Below are 21,360 nucleotides of genomic sequence, written 5' to 3' on the forward strand. Positions count from 1 at the left end.
GGCACGTCATGCTCATAATCGAGCCATGAGCTCAGTTGGGACTCTGAGGCGCTACCGCAATATAAATACAAACACAAACACAGAGCAGTGCTAGAATGGAGCGGTAAGAGGAATCCTGAGAGCAGGCCAGCGTGGAAATAGGGAAAACAGGAGCCAATGTGCTTAATCGGGATGCAAAGTGAGTGCCAAAAGTAATAACAGGGCTGGGGAGCCAATGCGTTAGAAAAGCAACGCCAGGATGACAGGCAAAGAGAGAGAGAGACAGGCTCACAAAGAAAGGCAGTGTAAGAGCAGAAGAGGAATAGGAAACCGGCCAAATTATTACAGCAGACAAACATTGTCAATGTAAAACAATGCAAAAACTTCTACTGGGCTTGGCAAAACCAGAGTACCAGAGAGTCATAGAATAGTTCGGGTTGGAAAGGACCTTAAGATCATCCAGTTCCAACCCCCTGCCATGGGCAGGGACACCTCACACTAAACCATGGCACCCAAGGCTTCATCCAACCTGGCCTTGAAAGGTCAATGACCAAAAGCCTCTATTGTGTGCCAGGAAGACACAGCCCTATAGAATGCTCAGCCTGGTCTCCAGGACAGATGGACAGAGGAGGACCGTGCACCAGATGGGAACACCACAACCCAATGGGGTGTTTCACAGGTCAGGGCTTTGCTATGTTGGTGCAGTGGTAGCTCTCACCAGCCCAAGTGCTCCAGCTCATGCTGGCCACTACATCAGAGAGCAGCAAAGATCAAATGGTCCATCAATCCTTGTCTCTGCAAACCGCAAAGCACAATGACATGAAGCAGAAGGTCATTGAAAAGCAGTGGTACTGACAGCTCAAGTCGGCACTGTAAGTTGGGAGAGTAGAGCCTGAAGGCATCTGGGATGATGCTTGAGATGACAGGGAATTGGAAGTGGATGATCTTAAGGTCCTTTCCAACCCAAACCATTCTGTGATTCTATGACTGGGACACCCAGCAAAATACACAGAGCTGCTCTGGGCTGCCCAAATTGAAGGGAGGTATCAGCACGTGTATGGCACTGGCATCCTAGGAAAGCACCCTGCTACCCAATCTGTCATCCTCCCTGGAAAACAAACGTTCCCTTCCTCTTCTAACAGCCACTGAAGTACTTTGTGCAGTTACACCTTTGCTATCCAAGCTTATGGTGTGACTTGATTGTGAAGAAGGGGAAGGATGTGCAGAAGGGAGGGATTCAATAGCTCAGTGCTGGTACAGAAGGAGGGAGCAGAGATCAGAGGCAAAAAGGATGTGGAAACGACCCAGGTTAGAGGTTTCCATTCCAGGACAGATGGGGAAGGGAAGTGGGATGCATTTGGCCCTGTCCAGCCCCTTTGCCAGCTCTGAGCTGGCTCAGGCTGTTGGGTGCCCTCAGCCCTCACTCAGCTCCACAGCAAGGGCCAAGGTTCTCAGTGGTCCAACCCAGCAGGGCTGGGGGAGTGTTTGCAGTATCCTCATTTCTTCCAGCAGAGCCCTCTCACCAGCATGGCAGGATCTGCCAGGGCAATCTCCCTTCACAGCAGTCCCCTGCCTAATCACATCACAGCACATCTCATCAGCATCTGACCTAAGAAGGAGAAAGTGACCCTGTATTCGCTAACGCATGTGGCAAGCTTCATCTTCTCCAGCCTCCTGGGCTGGAACCCAGGATAAAGGCTTCCCCTAATTCACCCTGACAGGAAAAGCTACATTTAGTCAATTAGTTAAATCTTTAAATCTCTCTTTTACTGACAACGCTGGTTAGAGATGAGTGAGTGAGGTCCTGGCAGCTCCCTACGGAGCATCCCATGCCAAATGCCGCAAGGCACAGGATGATGCCTTCCCCCTGCATTCCTTGCAGCTTGGCATTGTAGGCAGGGATAAGCACAGCTCCCTTGCACCCTCAGTGCTTCAGAATTAACTGCACAGCAAGGCATGCCTACCCTGAGCAGGCAGAGGGACCAGGGGAGTACCATGGGGAGCATTGTCTGAGGGGCATAGGCAGCATGGACCAGTCCTAAGGATGGAGTAAGGAGGATGCAGTGAAAGGCGTGGGTTTACCATCAGTGCCAGCATAGCTAGAAGCCCATGAAACAGAGAAAGAAGCATTTCTTTAGTCTGTGTTAGTATTTATATGGCAGTACTGCTCAGGAGAGGTCCTGCTGGGCCAGGGCTGTACAAACAGTGCAAGCTCCAAGTAGCTTTATAATGTAAACAGGGAAAACAGGATGGTTAGATAGAGATCTCTCTGCTCTGCCACACATGGGCAGTCAAGGCACAGGGAGATACAGGTTCATGGCTGATGGAGCCTTTGAGAACCTGCTCACCAAAGCCACCTGGACACGGATATGCAACTCAAAGGCATTGCCATGCCCATCTTGAAGCAGCTCACCCAGGGAGCCACAGCACAGGTATGTGCCCAGGCAGTGGCACTGCAGCACAAGACTAAGTGTCATCACTCATTGCTACCTAAACACATTAATTCAGGTCCAGGCTTTGCAACTCATGCTTATTGCTAGTCTGTGTGAGGCAAGAGATAGACCCTGCTGCTGGAGCAGACAACACTCCTGCAGAACAGAGCTAAATACTCCATAGGGTGTTTCTACAAAGCAGCACTGCATTTCCCTCCCTACTTAAACTGATACTTAGAGCTCAAAGATGTAGAGTAACCAGACTCCGAACAGCAGAAGCAGCAGCATGAAGAAGCAGTCAGCAGCTCCTCTCCAGAAACCCAAAGCTTATTCCTTACCCCTATACAGGTATCAATCCAAACATGGCTATTTCACCATCACAGTCTGGCAAAACAAAGAGCAAACAGATGCCCTGACTGAAGCTGAAGGGAGACACCATTGGCCACAGATCCGTAGCTAGCTTTTCACTTTTCCTGCTTTTCCAGCCAATTAGAAAGATCCCTGGGAGCAAAACCTCTGCCTTTCCTCCACAAACAGCTTCTCAGCTGGGCCTGGAAAAGGCAACTACTTCAGGTTTGCTCAGATAACACCACTCTATGGATCCCTAGCATTGATGGATCCCTGCAGTCAGTGATGCTGTGGAGCACCGTGCCCATGTGGCAGAGACACAAAGCAGCACCTTATCTCCTCTTTGCAGACTTCACCCAGGCCATGGTTAATGCAGGAGCTTGATAAATGAGTGCTGGAAGAGAGAAATGTGCTTTGGGATTTGAAAAGCTCCTTTGAGTTGCCTGAGCCAGTGCCATATCGGCACACTTTAGCTACAACAGGGCAAGATGAGCCTCTTCCCAGCAGGATTTCAGGCGCAGCTTTAGAATCTGAGCTGCAAAGTCACTGCTCCAGTCGGTATTTAACCTTTAGCAGAGATTCCCAGTCATTCCTGGGCTTTTTGCTATCTCTGTCCTTGACAGAGGATGCTGAAGACCACAGATTAACAGAAATGTGCTTCTGCATTTACATGGGATGGGGTGAGGGACGTGCTGAATCAGCTGCCTCCAAATGTAGACCTTGATTTGGTTAAATAATTAGGTTTAAACATGTGCAGAGCTGTCACTAGCTGAATGTTAAGCACATGTCTAAGTGCTACACTGAGTACAGTTGAAGGGAAAGAAGCCTGGGCTCACACATCCAAGTTTCTTGTCCTTAGGGAAGATAAGGGGAAACCACATTAGTGGAAGATTGTTCAGTATCAGTTTGATGGGCTAAGCAAAGGCTTGGGAAGGAATAATAGCCCTGTAATGACTAAAAAGAAGGTTAAGGAATTTTCTACTGGTATCTCGACAGTACTAAAGCTATCACAACGTAAATACAGGCCCCCAAAAGTCTCCATTGTTCCCTACAATCGAAACCATATTTGCTATTTACGTCTCCTTCAAAAGCAAAATGACTTTAATGAAGTATCCACAAACACAGCTCATGGAATCCACAAGCATCTGGCAGGGACTGCATTCATGTTTCCACTCTGAATTGAATCGCGTCCCTTTTGTAAGCTGGGGTAGACAGAGGGTAATGGCTGAAGTTACAACTGGGGGATCATTTCCCTGAGTAAAGCAAGAGCTGGAATGGCAGGACAAACTGAGCAGACAAGGGATACTATGTGCCTGGAATGCCATCTGAGAGTATGAAGAGAACGAAAACGCGAGAGACATACAGAGCAGAAACCCTCCAGGCAGGAGATCTGCTGGTCCTTACAATACCAACTTGCCCATATCATACTGAAATCTGTATGATTTCAGAGCAAAACCCAAGTTCCTCCTCTCTGCTGAGGATCTTAGAAAGGATGTCTGTTTGCCTGGGAAATTCTATGTGGATTATATCACTGCAGTGCTCACATGCACCAAATCTCTGCCATGCCACAGTCAGCAGGAGCAGTGCAGGGCACCAGCAGAAGATCCAGATGCTCAGTCCCTGTGTGGGTTATCCCTCTCTGACACTGGTGTCCTTAGGGCAGGATAAAGACCATAATGCACCCTCTTCTCCAGGCACCATTCCCTGTTCTACCTTGATGTTCTGCACTGCCTGGGGTGGCCTTTTTGCAGGGCTCTGAAGCCAGCAAGGGTAGAGCCACTGCTGCATTTCCAGGGCTGGGATGCACTTTAAAGTCTGGCCTTCCTCAGTGGAGGAATGTCCAGGAGAAGCCACTGACACAGGGTCTCCCAGACTCTACATCTGGACAGGAAATGCAACCCAAGGCCATGGAGCTGAGCATCCCTACGTTGTGGTACATCGCATTGAGGATGGACAGTGCTGGTGACACTCGGTGTCCTGAGGGTTTGGTACCCTCTGTCTGGATCTAGCTACACCTGGAGGCAGGTCCCTGCCAACTTCCTTTCTTAGGAGCTGAATCCATATTTGCTCTTGGCTTTACCTTGTGTGATAATAAATATCCCCTTTTCCTATTCCTAACAGTACAAGTGGAGTTGAAAACAGCCTGGCCAGCTGTACTTTCCTTGTTGGTTGAGGACCTCAGGCCACCACAGATGTAACAAACCAAAGAAGGTTTATGAAAGTGAAGGTTTATGCAAGTGAATCCTTCACAACCCAAGAGCCAAACACACACACTTGGGACTCCTTCTCTGCCACAGCATATGTGAAAAGCACGGGTATAAATCCCTTACCTGCCAGATTTAACAGCAGCCTGGGTTCATTCAGAAGGTGTTTCCCATTCAGCTCTGCACCATAGCTTTTCCTTGAGATACTTCCCACCATCCATTCCAAGCCTCCCATGAAGGAATGCCTCCGGTTTCTCATCCATCATGATCATGGATGCCCTGGACAGCTCTGTCAATCACTGCTGTGTAGCACAGAGAAACCCTGCTCCCTGGACGCCCTCCAATAGCACAGCTATGGAATGAGACCCATGGGCTTTCCCATCAAGGAGAACAGAGGCAAGGAACCTGTTTTCCCCATCCACAAGTTGAAAGCTGAACCCTGATATGCATCTGCAGGGCTTGATGTTAGTGGTGTCCTTCTAGCTGTGCTTCTAAAGCTTAAAGCAGTTCCAGGGTACATAACTCTGTGGTTATAAAGATTTCTAGTTGGTTATTCCATTTCCTTTGGCTGGTCCCAGCTATTCGAGGAGAGTATTAACTCTCGTGTAGGGAAACACATGCAGTCCTTGGCTGTTCTCAATTCCCCAAGCAGGAACTGCAGTAGAAACAGAGGCTGAGGGTGGGTAAAACATACAGTTTACTCCAGCCTATGCCTTTGAAAATGAAACATGGAAATAGATACCATAAGATCTCTGGAGGAAGAAATGCAAAATATGTTGTTGTTGGGGCCTTCAGCAGAACCCGTGTGTGCTGCTGTTAATACTTTGTGAAGCAATTGAGCAAGGAAAACCAACCCAGAGCAGGGATGCTCCTGCAATCCCTGCTTGAAGTCCCATTGAAGAAGAAGAAAGATTGAAGAGCTCAGTGGGACATGGGCTGGATGTCACAGGCAGGAAAACAAGCAGCTTTGGCAGGTCTAGAGGTCATTCTGCTGTCAGCTGCCACCCAAACAGAGCAGGAAGAACCACACATGAACTGACACAGAGTGCTTGTGGAATACTGATCCAGTGTAACACGTACTTGCAGCACTGTCAGGGATGCTATTTGCTACTGCTTCCCAGCGCTAGGCTGGGGGTCTGCTCTTTCCAGGCAGAGCAAGGATTCACTCATGGTTACAGCTTGGTACTGCTTAGATATGCACAGATAAATTCAGAGCCTTGTGTTACAGGCTGGAAAAATGCAGAGAAAGACACAGGACGTGTTTGTAACTTGACGTATTGACAATGCAGAACACACCTTTCTCATAACCCTGTGGAACACTGCCAGAAGATGTTAATGCTGTGCGACTGAAAGGGGAGACATGGGAAGAGCAGCCTGTAGTGGGTCCTTGTCAGCTCCATTTCTGCCTGCCTCATCTCTTCATTCTATGTCATGGATAACATTTCCTCCTATACCTATCTCTGGCTAAATCAGAACACTCCACATCTCAGCTGCTCTCTCTCTCATGTCAGCAAAGGCACCTTTGCTGGTCTTTTCCCCCAGCCTAGATACATTCTCAGAGGACTAAATCTTCACCATCTTCACCAAAAGAGTCCGTAAACCCTGCTTTGACATTGCAGGTGGTTGGAAAAGACAAGCTGGACCACTTCCACAATAAACTCTACCTTGAGACACCCCTCTACCTGTATACATCACTTGCATTCACATCCCCGACAAGATTTGCTTCAATGACCTCAGTCTTTACACACAGCAGTAACATGGCTGTGGAGGTTCAGCCCCAACTGCTGCTCATCCTCACACCCCCAAACTCATCCACCAGGATTGGTTTTCCAACAGCTAAAAAAGGAGAGGGAGAAGAGCTTGTGGAATGTGCTTACCCTGCGGCCTTTCATCCCTCTCATCCCTGGTGCACCTCGGACTCCTGCCGGACCCTGGGAAGGGGAAAAGGGAAACAAAATGAAGACGAAGAAGGAGGAAGGCAGTAGCTTGGTAATACCTCACATCCTGATGTGATCTGCAAGAGCCTCAGATGCAGACCCTTGACCAGCAGGTTGGTTCATTAAACCCTCACCAAAGACATTCCCATGTTTACTTTCCTATTAGTGGCTCTTTTTTTACTCACTGATTGTCTTTGGATCAAGAACATTTAGGCCCAGGATCCTGGCTGATGTTTGTATACTTAAGTATCTGCAGCCTATTATCTGTTTAAATGGTGAGTGATTTGAAGTGATTTGAAGTCGAACATCCAAAATACTCTCTGAAGCTATTAAAAGCAGCTGTTGCTCAGTATCTGCACAAAAATAATAACAACCAGGATCTGCTTCTCACTTATCCAAATACAAAATCAGACACCTCATCTTATGTGTCCAAGCCTGACCTTTTCAGCCAAATACCGATTTTATCCGCAAGCAACTGTTGCCCTCTTAGTGCTGTATAAATATCCATACTGACAGATAGATTTGGACTGGTGGTGTTACAGATGATCCTGTTGTTCTTACACTTACAGAAAAGCTTCAGGTTCTCTTGTAACACGGATTTATCCACATTTCATTCATTAATGTGTGCACAGAAAACAGAAGAAAATGGCACAGCTTTTTTCTCTGTTAGAATACTTACCAGTCTCAAAAATAAAAGGATCTGAACAATTAACAGGACTTATTTCTGCATTATAACTTAACCCCCCGTATTTAAAATTAGTGCTTTTCTGCTGTCAGAAAAAGGAAACCTCAAAATGACACATTCCATTCTTACTCTCTCAAATGTTCCACATCAAGTTTTGCTATTTATATATTAATAGCTTTAACCAAATGTCAACACTGCAAACTCCACCAAGGATCAGAACAAAACCAGACTGTGGTCTTCCTACTGCTTGTACCACTGCCACTAATAAAGGTTTTGCTTTTGGAGTGGAGGTATCTTGCTGCATGGCATGAAAGCGCAGAATACAGATGCTTAGCTGTTCTCTCTCGAGCTCGTTGACTGTAACTCCATTTGTAATCACAGTAAATCTCAGTTTTGCTCACAAGGTCAGCAGTGACTGGCACAGACAAGCAGTAGATGTGTCAGATGCCTGCTTTTATGGAGATCTTTTGGTGCTAAACACATACTGAAATGACATTTCAGTTGGTTTTTGGAATATCTTCCTGTAAGTCCCAGCCTATCCTGAAGAGCTTATGAAAATTGTGAAGGCAAAGGGGTGAAGGAAAGACTAGATAGCATGGTGGGAACTGCAAGGACCTGCTTAAGAGAAGATGAGTGGCCTTTAATATACCTATGTATTAAAACTGTGTATTAACACAAAAGATATACCATGATGGTGAGCAAGAAGAGGGGAAAAAGAATCCACAAGGCTCAGTGAGCTGGAAGCAAGGAGTTTCGTATCATTGAGTATACCCTTGCTTCCCATTCCCCATCACCCTGAAGTAATCAGCCATCAAAGCCTCTAAGGCTCACTGGACAGCTTAATCTCAAAGGTTTTAACAGTTTAGGACAAACAACAGCAGCATTGCTCAGGTCTGCCTTGAAAAACAAGCACCGAATGGCGGAGAAACAGGCGGAAACAGCTGGAATTAATGAGAGGGGATGTGATATTAGGGGATTATTTGATTTACTGGCTTTGTGGGGAAGTTTGACTCGAGTGAATTACGGCTTTTGAAAATACAGTCTTGGAGGAAACGTTTTGCTTGGATGAACTTGTTATTTGCCTGCAGGAGCACAGGGAACTGAAGGAAATGGAAGGACCTGGGGACAGCCTCAGCATCCAAAGCTCTGCAGAGAGGTTTCGGCATCTCCAGTCAGAGCTGATGCCTCAGCTCACTCTGCTGTCATCATCCCCCAGTAAGACAAAACTCATTGTCAGCTCAAGGTACTAGCAGTGCATTAGACAGGGCTTCAGGACAGGAGCTCTTTGCCACAGAGCCAGTGCAGAGCCCACCTCTGCAAGGATGCACTCCTGTCTTCCCCCATGCTCACAGGCATGGAGCAAGCAGCTAATGTGCTGGGAAAGCTGCTACAAAAGGGACATCTGGAGATATCCATCTGCCTCCCAGACTTCTGTCAGCAGCAACTGCTGCCATGAGGTGCTATAGAGCAGCTCATCGCTGGGGGCTGCAGTCATGCCACATTGCTGCTCTTCAGCTAGGAATGGGTCACCCCGAGGTATTGCTTGACCTCAGACCTTTTGTTTCCTTCACCTCCATTGACTTGCAAGTGTGAAATCTCACCCCAGGCAGCAGCTGTCTGCAGCTGGTGGTCCCAGGAGCATCCCAGAGCATCCTGGTATCGGCGGAGCTGCTGCTGATCCGGAGGCCAAACCTTTGGCACTGCCTGGGCATTTCATGACTTGACCTTCATCCCGGTTAACAACACTGTGGGAATTCACACAGTGAGCAAAATCCATTCCCTGTGCCCACCCAGAGCTGCTGGTTCCAGTTCCATCTGTGCTGCTGGGAGAGCTGGAGCTCTATCTGAGCCACGGCTGTGGGAAACTGAAGCCATGCTAACATCGACCTCCGCACCAATTGCACGCTCCAGCCACAGCACATGGACCAGATGAGCCCGTCCAGATGGAGGATGCATCTGGGGGCAGCTGCTCCTCTCACTCCAGTGAGGATCTCTCAGGATGCACAGTGCAGTCACTATGGGATACAGCCACTGTATAGCAAGATGTGGTCACCATCCTGCCAACGATTCTCAGCCTTGTGATAATACCTTGAGCTAGTGAGCTCCTGTCCTGAGGCTGGATTGTGAGTTTTGGATGCCCCATTAGAGAAATGAGCTACAAAAGTTCTAATTAAACCACTCTTTTCTTTCTTAGCATCTCTTTCCATGTTGCTCCCACACATGCCCCATCTATTTCAGCATCTCTCTTATATCAAACTCAAACCAACTGGGACATAATTGCTTTACCCACACTGTGAATGCCCAGGATAAGGGATGCTGTACAGTATTACAAGGTGTGATAACCTTTACTTACTGTTGGTCCAGGGATGCCGGGAAAACCCACTGCTCCTGGTGTTCCAGGGTGCCCCTAGAAGGGAAGGAAGAAGAACATGCCTGGTGTGAATGCTCAGCCCTTCTTCCTCCAAGTGGGAAGACAGGAAAAAAGGCATTGTTGGTTGCTTGCAAGGGCAGGCAGGTCTGTTATAACTCAAGGTAATATTGCTCAGGGGTAGATGAAGATCAGCCTGTCAAAAGCCCATCTCCAGCTTTGCTAGCAACATAAGCAGATAGATTATCTGAACAGCCCAGAAGAGAATGGGCTGAATCAATACGACATTCTGTCTTTGGGCCTTGCACTAGGGTGGATGGGAGGTAGCAGAGCAAGACAAGGTCTTGCTGAGGTCCCCTCTGTTGAACTCTCTAAATGGCACTGCATGTAGCACTGTGCATAAGCAGTCCTGCACCTCTAGCTGCCCCTGGCAACAGGGTGGGATGTGAGCAGCAGATCCCTGCTCCCTGTCTGTTCAGCAGCCAGGATGCTTGGAGACAAGCAATACTTCAGGTGCTGTAGCTTGCAGTTCCTGGTTATCTCTACTTGGCACAACAGGTCTCCAGCTGATGGAGCTGCAGAACATGTGTCAAAACCCAGTGTTTCTCTCAAGGGGAGACTGCTGAACACAGCCCCTCAGTATCCAGTCCAAAGGACATTCCCATCCCCAGAGACAGGAAGAGTTTGTTGTCATGGAAGTAGGAGACCAGGAGAAGCTGCATTCTTTGCTAGGACAGAGAGAAAGAGGCAGCAGCAGAAGCGAGAGAATGCAGACTTACTCCTTACCATCGACCCCTTGACTCCTGGAGGGCCTGGGGGTCCCACTGAGCCACGGTCACCCTGGGGAGACACAGGTACATGGGGAAGAGTGAGGGCTTTTGCTGACAGCAACAGGGATTTGGAGCAATGGAACAACTGAACCACCCACCAATTGCCAGCAGATTCCTACCAGAAAGGCTTCCAGTGCAGAATAATCATCACCCTCTTTCATGCATCCATCTCATTGAGTAGTTAAAGGATTTCAGCAAGGATTAGCTAATCCTCCATGTCCCGTAAGAGGAGACTTTGTTACTGCCACCAAACCATTGAGGGACAAGAAACAAGCAATGCACACGAGACAACCTTCTACCCAGGGTAGTGCTAGGACTGGATCCCAGGAGAGCTCCATCTCTTCCCACCTAAGGCACAACATCCCTCTCTGTTCTGCAGTACCATAACCCTGCATGTCCTGGCATGTTTAGAGGCACGGATTTGAAAGCTGCGGTTATGAAGCCCTGCTGAGAGCAGGGAATCAAGCTGGGAAACACCAGAGATGCTGTCTGGAACACAGGGCTGGTGCTTCCAGGAGGAGACTGTAGGTGTTTTGGGGGGACTCCCTATCCTATGGCTCATCCTGGGGGCACAGTGCAAACAACAATCCAGAGACCTGCATTCAGACAGTTCAGAGCTCCACAGCCTGCCCTGACAACACTGCCCCTTTTTAAACAAGCCACTGTTTGCCATTAAAAACATCATCCCAAAAGCCTTCCTTATCCTTATGGTTCTGCATGTGGATGCAGAACATCTCACTTCCCATGAAGTACACCTCTGGTCCTCCAGCTCAGCCAAGAGATGCACACCTCAATGAGCACCTCTGTGCCCCATTGACACAAGGCCAAGTTGAAGGCTCTAGTGGTGGGACAGCGACTGCTCCTTTCTGGAGACAGTGGCAATTACCACCATGACTGCCTCTACTATGCCTTGCAGCCCCAGTAATGCACTGGGAATTAGGTGTGTTGTGTTTGTGTGCTTGGGGGGATGAGGAAGGAGAGGTTAGCAAATGCTGCCAAGTAGTTTACGCCCAGAATCTGACCTACCTTCCAACAGCTAAAGGGTAAGGGGGAATATTTCCTGGCTTCTAAGCAGCTTATTAAAAACAAACCCCAGATTTTGTGTTGTCACCAGTTGGCCCTTGTAAACCAATATAAGGATTTCCTCCCCCTGAATGCATGGATTTTATTAAGTAAGTATTAACTGTATTGTTCTCTTTGATAAGCTTTGGATTCTACTGGCTTCAGGCTGAAGTTTTGCAGCTCTCAGGACAGAGATTGCTGACTCAGCTATGTCTAATGAAAGCATATGTCCCACTTCATTTAGCTCACAACAGCATAGTAAGCTGTAGGATGCTATGCCAACTGGAGGCCTGGTTGAGGTTTTGGTGATAGTTACTTCTGTCATCTTTAAGCTTGTCCTGGTAGAGAAGTCTGATTGAAATCGCAGCCGTGCTGAGGATTTCCTAGGGCAGATTCCAAAAGGACAGCCCTGGTTTGCCTTGACACTAATGTAACATCACCATGTCATCAATCTGCAAGATGAGGATTGCTCATGTGGTCAAGGCATTGGCATAGAAGTCATAGGGCCAGTTGTGAGTTTACTGGAGTAGGGATAAACATCTTCCCACGTCTCCTGCATTGTAAATCCCTTATTCCTCATTCAATTCAGGGCTGCGGTTGTCACTGAGACAGCTCACTCAGGCACTGATTTAATGTGTAACCTCCTTGGATACATCACAGCCTCCTTATTCTTCTTTTTCCCTTCAGTAAAATACAGCTCACATCACCCCATTCCTTTTAGTTCTTGTGTGCCTTGGACCGAGCCTGTTTCTCTGCCCCAGCAGAGAGCATCTCGTGTAACGGGTGTTCCAAAGGCTGCTGCAGACAGGCAATAAAACGCAGCACAACTGTCACAGAGCCTTTACATCATTACCCAGAGGACACGGTTTGAAGTAATAGAAGTGAGAGAGAGGGAATGGATGTGTGGGATGCATCATTTTATGCTCTTTACCATCTTTACGGCTGGACTGTGAATAATTAAAGCATCAATGAAACCCAGCAGTCAGCAACTGAGATACAAGGAATGACAAAGGTGATTTGTCTTTGGAAGCTACCCCTCAATAGGATTTTACACTCTAGTAAAAAGCAAATTAATGCCTCATTTACATTTTTATGGGAAGTAAAGCTGTTTTTCTTCCTGAAAGCAGCATGCATCTGTACTGCACACAAGAGGGCACCAGCCCTTAGGACTGTGCCTAATACAAGGGGCAGCCAGGCAGGATGGTTCTCATCAAAGAAAAAGGGAAGGATTTGGACTGGCCTTTGCTCAAATGGGCAGCAGAACTCTGGTACCTGAGGAATAGCTGAGATCTCAATACAGGCTTGGCCCTGGTCCTTTGTGACCCCTTTGGCAGCTCAGCATGGGGTCGTGAGCACAAACCGCATAACATAACTTCCTTGGATTCCTCCCTTGACCAGGAACACGGGGCTGGTGGGTCCCTCATTCCCAGCAAAGCCAGAACTGTTAAACACAAGCTTTGTGGCAGCTTATAAATCCATAAAACTTAACTTTTCAGAGAACATCTCCTTGGAGGAGATGCAAAGCGGATGCTTTTCGCCTGGTCCAAGACCAGCTCAGCCACCCTGGATGTGCTGCCCTCCCTGCTGGGTGTTGCATTGACACCTATATCTCCACAATATTCTTCCCAGACAAGTCTTCATCAAAAGCTACAACAACCAATTCGTTGCAAGCAGCCTTACCTTTTCTCCCACTATTCCAGGCTCCCCTACGGGACCAATGAACCCCATTAGACCCTGAGGAAAGAGGAAAGCACAATTAAACTTTCAGTTTTATTTGCTGAGAAAGTAAACAGTTCCTTTGGTTCCACCTTTGCTGGTTGAAATAGCACAGCATCCCTCATATAATGCTCAGTAATTCCTACTGGCTACCAGAGCGGACAGAGTTGCTCCCGGCCATGGGAACGTCTAACTCCACAGCTGGTTCTGCTTTAGGCGCCAGCTGGAACAGCAGCACTAGGATCTGCAGGAACCACAACACACAGGATAGGGGATGAGTTGAGCACGTTTCATAGAAAGGCCGAGTCCATCGTGTGGCTTTGTTTTCCAAGCATTCCCCAAAGCATCAGTGCGACTTCTCCAAGAGCATCCATAGTAGGAGCTCCCGGGTTGCACAGTTTGAGAGCTGCTGTCCTTTTAACTGTATTGGGAAAGACTTCCTGTGGGTTAATCTGAGCTGCCTCAAGCCCTTGTTCAAACTGGTTTTGCCTTGGATAGTGTCGTGCTGTTGGGATATCAGTAGGGAATAAAGGTGTGAGGACACCAGCAGAGCAGCAGATCTATCACATTGCTCAAACTAGCTTGGGAAAAGAACGCAGCAGTCTAAGCTCAGGATTTGTCAGGGTTTAACAGTGTTTGGGATAACAAAGAAACAAACACAACTGCTTTTAATTAGGAAGATGGAAACAGACACAATCTCAAGCTAAGATTCCAGAGAATTAAAATGCAGCAGCTTCCCCATTGACTTCGGCAGGTTTCTAGCTCTAGAGGTTTAAGAGATCACCTCTCTGCCATGGTATGTTTCCTTTGCATGACTCTCATGGTCTCATCCCTAGTCCTAGCAAGGGTCATTAGGAGATAGACATTTAGTTCCTCCTACGAGTTTCTAACAGGATTCATCTCCTATTGAAACACTTCATAACCTGCCCATTTTTGGCATAGGTGGTATCAAATAAAACTATGATCCAGCTTGTTTGATTTTAGGCAACAGTGTGGCTGGTACTGGGAGGTGGCTGCTGAGCAAGTGAGAGGCAGGAGACGGATTCTCCAGTGGTATTGTCCTACTCTTCCTCCCTTTTAGAATAACTTGAAATCCTCATAATAAATTGTCAAGTTCCCCTATGCAAATACATCTCAGTTTTTCATTTCAACATCAAGGAGGTTTTCAAGTGACACACTCAAGAAAACATTCACCATGAACCAGCACAACTGGGGAATAAGCTACATGAGCAAGGCAACTTCTGGGGTCAGAAAAGGGAGTGCTTCTCATCCTGCTATCTCCTTTCTTGGGTAACAGCAAAAGAAGAAGCAAAACGTTTCCTGTCTGTACTCCTGGTTCGTTTCTTATCCATTCCCAGCTGGGCTGATGTGTGTGAAGCTCACAGGAGCTCTCTGCAGCCTGTGCATCACTGTGGTTGTGTTTCCATCTGTGCATTGACAGGGTGAAGTGATACCATCCAGCTCCAGGGGAGCATCTGGCACCAAGAGAGCAGCCTACTCACAGGCTGTGCAACTCCTCCTGCCACCAAAAGCTCTGTCTGTCTGTGAAGTTACACTCACAACACAAAGCTGCAGCACAAAATAACCAGCTTCATTGCTGTTCCTACATGTGGGAAGCTCATCGGACCCATTCGGAGACATAAAGCACGACGTGGGTCACTCTCCAATGACTTTTAGAGGGAATAGCTTCTGATGGTGACTCCAGACACTGAGAGACTTCATGCATGAACATTCCTCACATGGTGCAATTAAACATCAGCCTTTGAACGTCACTGGAGACAGGAGCTCCTCAGTGAGGCATGCTGATGGGCTCAATGAAAGCATCTCTCACTCAGATGCTCAGCAGGCTTCACCTCTTGTAGGAGCTGTCACACTCTGTGCTCAGCACAGCCCTTGTCACACTCTGTATGGGAGCACCATCCAGATGGAAAGTGCTTGGAAAAGCTCCTGAGAGAAGGCAGAGAGCTCAGTGGGAATGTCAGAGCCTGGAGTTAGATGCTTGTGTTAGAAATTCATCCAGGGATGATGTCCTGGGAAACCAGCGTGTCACTGTGCCGTGATGGGAATGATTAACACAGGAAGACAGCTACCACCAGGAGATCTCTGCTATCCCATCAGGGCTTGATGTCACCAGCCCTTCTGACATCAGCACTGGGATGGTCTCTGCTGCGTGTGAAGCTGAAGCAGTCCCAGTGCACAGTGTGCCATTGAAGCCAGGCTGCACGGACAAGATGCTTGTGGGAGCACAGTGGCCTGGGCTCAGCAGCAGGTTGCCCAATGCAGGATCCAAAGGGAGAACTGGCAAACTCAGTGTCTGCAGATGCAAGGTTGTCACTGGGTGGCATTGCCGAAGGCTGCTGCATCAATTATCCTTTCAATTAGACACAAGGTATGTAACTATCCAGTTATTGACGTTTTCCACAAAGAAGGCAAATGTTAAGGCAGAGGAGAGAATGGCAAAGCAATGAAGTGAAACAAGGAAACACATTGCTAGGCAAAAATAAGATATTAAAGAATAAATTCCTTAATTTCTGGCTTATCAGAAAACCTGTACAGGTCTTTCCTTGGGAAGATGCTCTCAAAGGTATTTCTGGGTTATTGGGGTCAGTCCCTGGAGAAGAAGGCAGATCCCTGCTCTTGCAGCAAATGTCACCGTTCAGAACAAGACCGTTTCAAACACACATTGCATATCCAGACTCAGGCTTGACAAGTAATCTGTCTGCAGCAGCATCAGCTCCCACCCTAAAACATCCCTACGGAATCTGAGATGTCCTGGCTGTGCTTCGCAGACAGCTCAGTGAGGTTTGCAGATGGTTTGCAGAGCAGTGGTTGCAGCATGCCAAGCAGCCCACAAACCCAGCACCCTCCTGAGACCACTCTCGCTGTCACACAAGAGCCATTTGCAATCACAGCTTGTGTAGAAACCCATCAATGCCAGCACAAGCTGGGTAAAGGCAAACATGCACCTGAGACACGGAGAAGCATCAGGATGTAACGGGAGCACAGCTGCATTCCTGGCTTGGTTTTCACTCCAAAACCAGGGAAAATACTGTCTGCACTGGTACAATCATGTTTCTGCTCAAGGGAAGGTGTCATTGATGTACCCAGCGAGAGGAGCATCCATGACAGTAGGGACCAAAGTGATACAGCAGAGCTGGGACCCTGTGACATGGTCACATTCAGCAGGCAGCATTCAGCACAGTAGCTCTCTAGTGTTTGCAGCCAATACTGTCTGCCCTGGGCCAAATGAACTAACATTGCTGTGTCTGCAAGCAGACACAAATTGAGATAGATATGTCCAGGCAAAATAAATCTCAGTAAATTACTTGGAGTATATGAAACAACTGGAGGAGATTGGGTAATGATATTCTTCACTGGCCAAAATGGGACAGACACTAAAGGGAATACAAGCAGCAAAAGACTGAGGTTTTAAGAACCAGAAAAGCCACTGGTGGCAAATATTACATGGAAACAGACATGAATTGTGGCCATTACACTAAAATGGCTGCGGCATAACGTATTTGTCCCAGGTTCCCAGGGTAGAAAAGAAGCCCTGCATCAAACACGACTCCAGGCAGTGTGTGTAATGATGCACGTGAAGTCCCAGCAGCGGTGACTGCCCTGCTAAAGGCCCACAGTGTACAGGAAAGAATGTAAAACATTTATATTAGACAAGGAGTTCAGCATGTCGCTCATGATTCAGTCTACTCTATTCCCCAGCCAACGGCATGATGGAAAAGGGATGGAGATTGTTAAACAGTTGCTGGGGGCTTGGGGGGAAGGAAAAGGGGGGCACTGGTGGGTTGTAATTCCAAACTCCTGTCTGGCTTTCCCCATTTATTGTCCAGCCCTGTCATAATTAAGCTCCCTCCCCCCCCCCCCATCTTGGCTGCATCAACAGAGAGCAAGTCAGCAATGAAGCCTTGCATAAATCATAGCCCATTTGAGAGCAGCAACCGAGAGGCGAGCCCAGCGTGAGCAGGGTCTCCCAGGGACAGGACCGCCAGTCGCTCCCAGCAGGAACTGATCATGGCCCTTTCTGTGTTCCTGGTTCGCTAGAACTCAAAACAAAACAAACCAGGGACAAAGGCCGGGAGGGAGTAAATGTACAATCCTCCCATTCAGATGAAAGAAAGGGAAAGTAAAACAGTAAATATCACAGTTTAAAGGAGGATGCTCTGACCCGCAAAGAAAACCATGGGGTTTAACCCACTCTGTGCTGGGCTCAGCCCTAATGTGGGGCCATATTGGGTTCCCACTGCCCTCTTGGAGTGAGACATGCTGACAAAACACCTCATCACATCAAAGAGGCTGCATTCACCATGGTGCCCATAAATCACTGAATGAGAGGCTGGCATCAGGAAGATGCTGTGGAGGAGAAGGTAAATGCATCGGGGTAGGTGCTGCTCTAAGACATGGGAAACATTGGGGTGCCATTCCTTGTTTGGTTCTTGGTGATCCATTTGAACTCGGTCAAGTCAATCAGTATCTCCACATGTCAGATCCCAACGGTAAGGCTGACATTGCAGTACATGCCTCCTTTGCAAGAGCAGTGCAAGGAAAACACATTAGGGAGATAAAGGATGGTGCTGGCTTCCTTCAACATATTGTTTTAGACTAATATTTGATATTGGGGCAGCATACCACCCCTTCAAAGGAATAGACACCCACGGAGTGAGTGCCTTTCCTAGCATGGTGTGATGGGTGCTGACCCCAACATTACCATGCAGGGCTGTCACTTCTTCTATAGGATGAGGAACTGAAAAAGCTGTTCCTGGTGTTTATTCCACGTATATAGCTTTCTTATATACATATATATGTGTATATATGGGTATATATTCCCTTTCCCATTAAGGACGTAGGTAAACTGTAGGCTCAGTTACAACTCTTCATCGGTATTTTCATGTCTAGTGCCCCCTTCCCAGTTTGCTGTCCTGTGCTGCTTCTCCCACAGAGCCCTCTGACCATCAACATGGACATCCTGGTGCCATCCTCCTGCATTCCCAGCCCTGGAACAGGAAGGTTGGGTGGCCTGGACCAGATGCTCTGTATTCTTCATATTCTTCTGCCTCCATCTACTGGCAAGGAAGGGTTAAATCACACATTTCCAGGGGACAGGGGAGCTCAGCAGCTGGAATCTTTCCAGCATATGGAGACAACAAGCATCTTATGAATGAACTTCCCGAGTCAGTGCCCTTGCAATGGAAAAGAAACACATCAGGGACTGCCTTAATGTGGCTTAAACCCTCATTTCTCCAATGAGAGCTCAAGTGTCACTGGAAACCTTTCAGAAACTTTCATGTTTGCCTAAATAGATGTCTCTAAGAAAGGGAAGAGAGCTCCAACGAGATGGATGCTGACTGTTTATCGTGTTGTTAATGCTGAAGGTTTCCACTCAGATGGAACCCATACGAAGGGCAGCACATCTGGAGTTTGACCACTTCTATTGTGCCCATGGAATAGGGAACACCAAGACCTCCACAAGGGAAAATAGGGTGAAGTGAAGGTGCCTTTTAGTGCCAAGTGACCTGGGTAGCCCAACCTCTCAGTGCCCTGCAGAAAACTAACCCAACCCTAACACCAAACACTGACGCTTAGGGTGGAGGGGGACTGAAACCCCAACACTCCAGCCCTGTTCAGAGAAGGTGTGATGGGGAAGGAGGTTATTTCTCACTAATGCAGTGTGACATTCTTGTTCTAATGACTTGACTGCTGCGGAAATGGAAACTCTTTCTATGTTGTATTTCGAGACAGAGACTAATTGAGTAAGAATAATACAGGCAGCTTTCATACCCCTGTGCTGGTCCCAGTGCTGGTGGAAGCCAGCTGTGTTTTCCTTTGGGTGAACAGTGCCTACAGTTTTCATCCAAGGTCAGTCCTGTGGGATGTTAAAGACTAATACTGCTAATGATGCTTTGTCCTTGGAGCACAACCTCTGATTCAGGCTCTCCACATACTTCTAAATGTTTGGTTTGCACTGTAATACAGCAGCATTCACCTGAAAACAGGAGGTGTTGTGCAAAGCACTGCTCAGAACCGTATCATGCCTTCCACAGAAGGGGACACTGAGGCACAGAGCACTCCTAGGTGTTGCCTGAGATTGTGCAGACTCTGATAGAGCTGCAGATAAAGCTGAACTGATGAATCTGATAGATGCATGGAACAGCTTTGCTTCTTCAGTTGTTCATGGAGTAAATTATTAACCATCATATAGGAACGGTTCTAATTTTCAAATAGAAATAACTATCTTTGATGTAGATTGAAACCCATCAGATTGATGGTGTTTGAAAAGGAGCTGCTCTGGGTTTTGGACTTGCTTGCTCAGAAACCCCTGGGTAAAGCAACCTTCAGCTGTTGCGTAGAGGGAAGAGCCAGAAAGACTGGGCAAGCTAAACCAAACCAAACCAAACCAAACCAAACCAAACCTGTTCACCATCCACAGAGAAAACACTGGGAGTACAGCTGTGCTGGGGAGCAAAACCCTCTTTGTCTGCTGCAGCCAGCTTAGTATGGCCATGGAGGAACACAGAGAACATGTTGGAGGCTCAATGGATGTAATTGCAGGGTTGGTGGTGGACAAGTTGGTTGGTTTCATTCACAGGGGAACAATTGCTTCTTTTTCCTTGATGCCTGTGGTTCACCCAAAGCCTACAGGGATGATGCATGTCCCCTGCTACCCCAGCAGGATGCTCTCTCTTCCATACAGTGAAATGCTGCTCAGTGCCTCTCTTCCCCAGGGTCTGGTTTCTTCAGCTGCTATCTCTTTTGCTCCAAGAAGCAATGTCAAAGCACTGGAGTACTCAAAGCAGAGGATCCTATCTTTAAAACCTACATAGGCAAAGCCTGGAAATTGCCATTTTAGGCATAAGGGGAATACACAGAAATCTACAATCTCTTTCTTGGCCATTTCTTTGCCTCCTGGAGAAGCACGACTGGTTATATGGGCTGTACTGCTGCCAGTACTGACAGCATGTCCACCTGAGCTGTGACTTTATCACTGTGCCTATGGGAAACCCTCCAATTTAAAGCAGACACAATGGTCACTGTCAGTGCTGTTCACCAAGAGCTTCACACAGACTAAGAACACCCCATCTGAAGCACCAAGGAGACAAGAAACCCCTGGTTACTGTCCCCTCTGGTCATCTGGGAGATGTTGTACATGGAATACTGGCAAACAGAGAAGGAACACAAGGAGTTTACCTGCTCACCAACTTTCCCTGGTCGGCCCTGGTTTCCTGGCTCACCCTGCAGGACAAGGAGAGACAAGGCACACAGGTTACTTGGTGCAGACCCTCAGCAGCACAACGTGGTTCTTGGTACACATTTAGTTTTTGCTGCTGTGTGTGAATCATGGGACATCTGCAGGGAACAACACCTGACAAATCCAGCTGTGATCCAAGGATAACCCAGAGCAAGAAGCATTTACTGCTCTGGAGTGAAATACCCTAAAAGCAGCAGGTCCTGCTGTGGCACAACAGCCTTCACTCAAACCCCGAGCTCAGACATTGAGGCATAAGCTGTCTCCTTTATCCCCATGTTTAATAAGGCATGTTCACGTCAGGGATGTTCCTGAAGTTGTGGTGTTTCTGAACCATTACATTTCAATTTGAAAGACAATGAACACACAAACACATCAGCAGGAGGAGAGAAGGGACAAAGACCAAAGGGTTTGAGGAGCATTTTGGGAAAGCAAGAGTAGAGACACCATAGGGTCCTGAATGACAGAGGAGAAGGGGTCTGAAAAGATTCATCTGCTAATGGAAGTGCCACAGGAATCAAGGACAACCCAAGTATTCCCA

At 47.7% G+C, this 21,360-nt stretch overlaps 1 protein-coding gene across 1 annotated transcript in view; it reads right to left on the reverse strand.

The window, feature by feature from the left end:
• COL27A1 (collagen type XXVII alpha 1 chain) overlaps positions 1-21,360 on the reverse strand; it is a 153,294-nt gene that overhangs the window by 47,184 nt on the left and 84,750 nt on the right. The window contains exons 24-28 of the mRNA XM_034067355.1: positions 20,762-20,806; positions 13,526-13,579; positions 10,740-10,793; positions 9,939-9,992; positions 6,841-6,894 (exon numbers count right to left, since the gene is read on the reverse strand). Of these exons, the coding sequence (XP_033923246.1) occupies positions 6,841-6,894; positions 9,939-9,992; positions 10,740-10,793; positions 13,526-13,579; positions 20,762-20,806 (261 nt within the window). The remainder of the gene's footprint in view (positions 1-6,840; positions 6,895-9,938; positions 9,993-10,739; positions 10,794-13,525; positions 13,580-20,761; positions 20,807-21,360) is intronic.

The sequence above is a fragment of the Melopsittacus undulatus genome, chromosome 11 (assembly GCF_012275295.1).
Source record: "Melopsittacus undulatus isolate bMelUnd1 chromosome 11, bMelUnd1.mat.Z, whole genome shotgun sequence".
Taxonomy (NCBI): domain Eukaryota; kingdom Metazoa; phylum Chordata; class Aves; order Psittaciformes; family Psittaculidae; genus Melopsittacus; species Melopsittacus undulatus.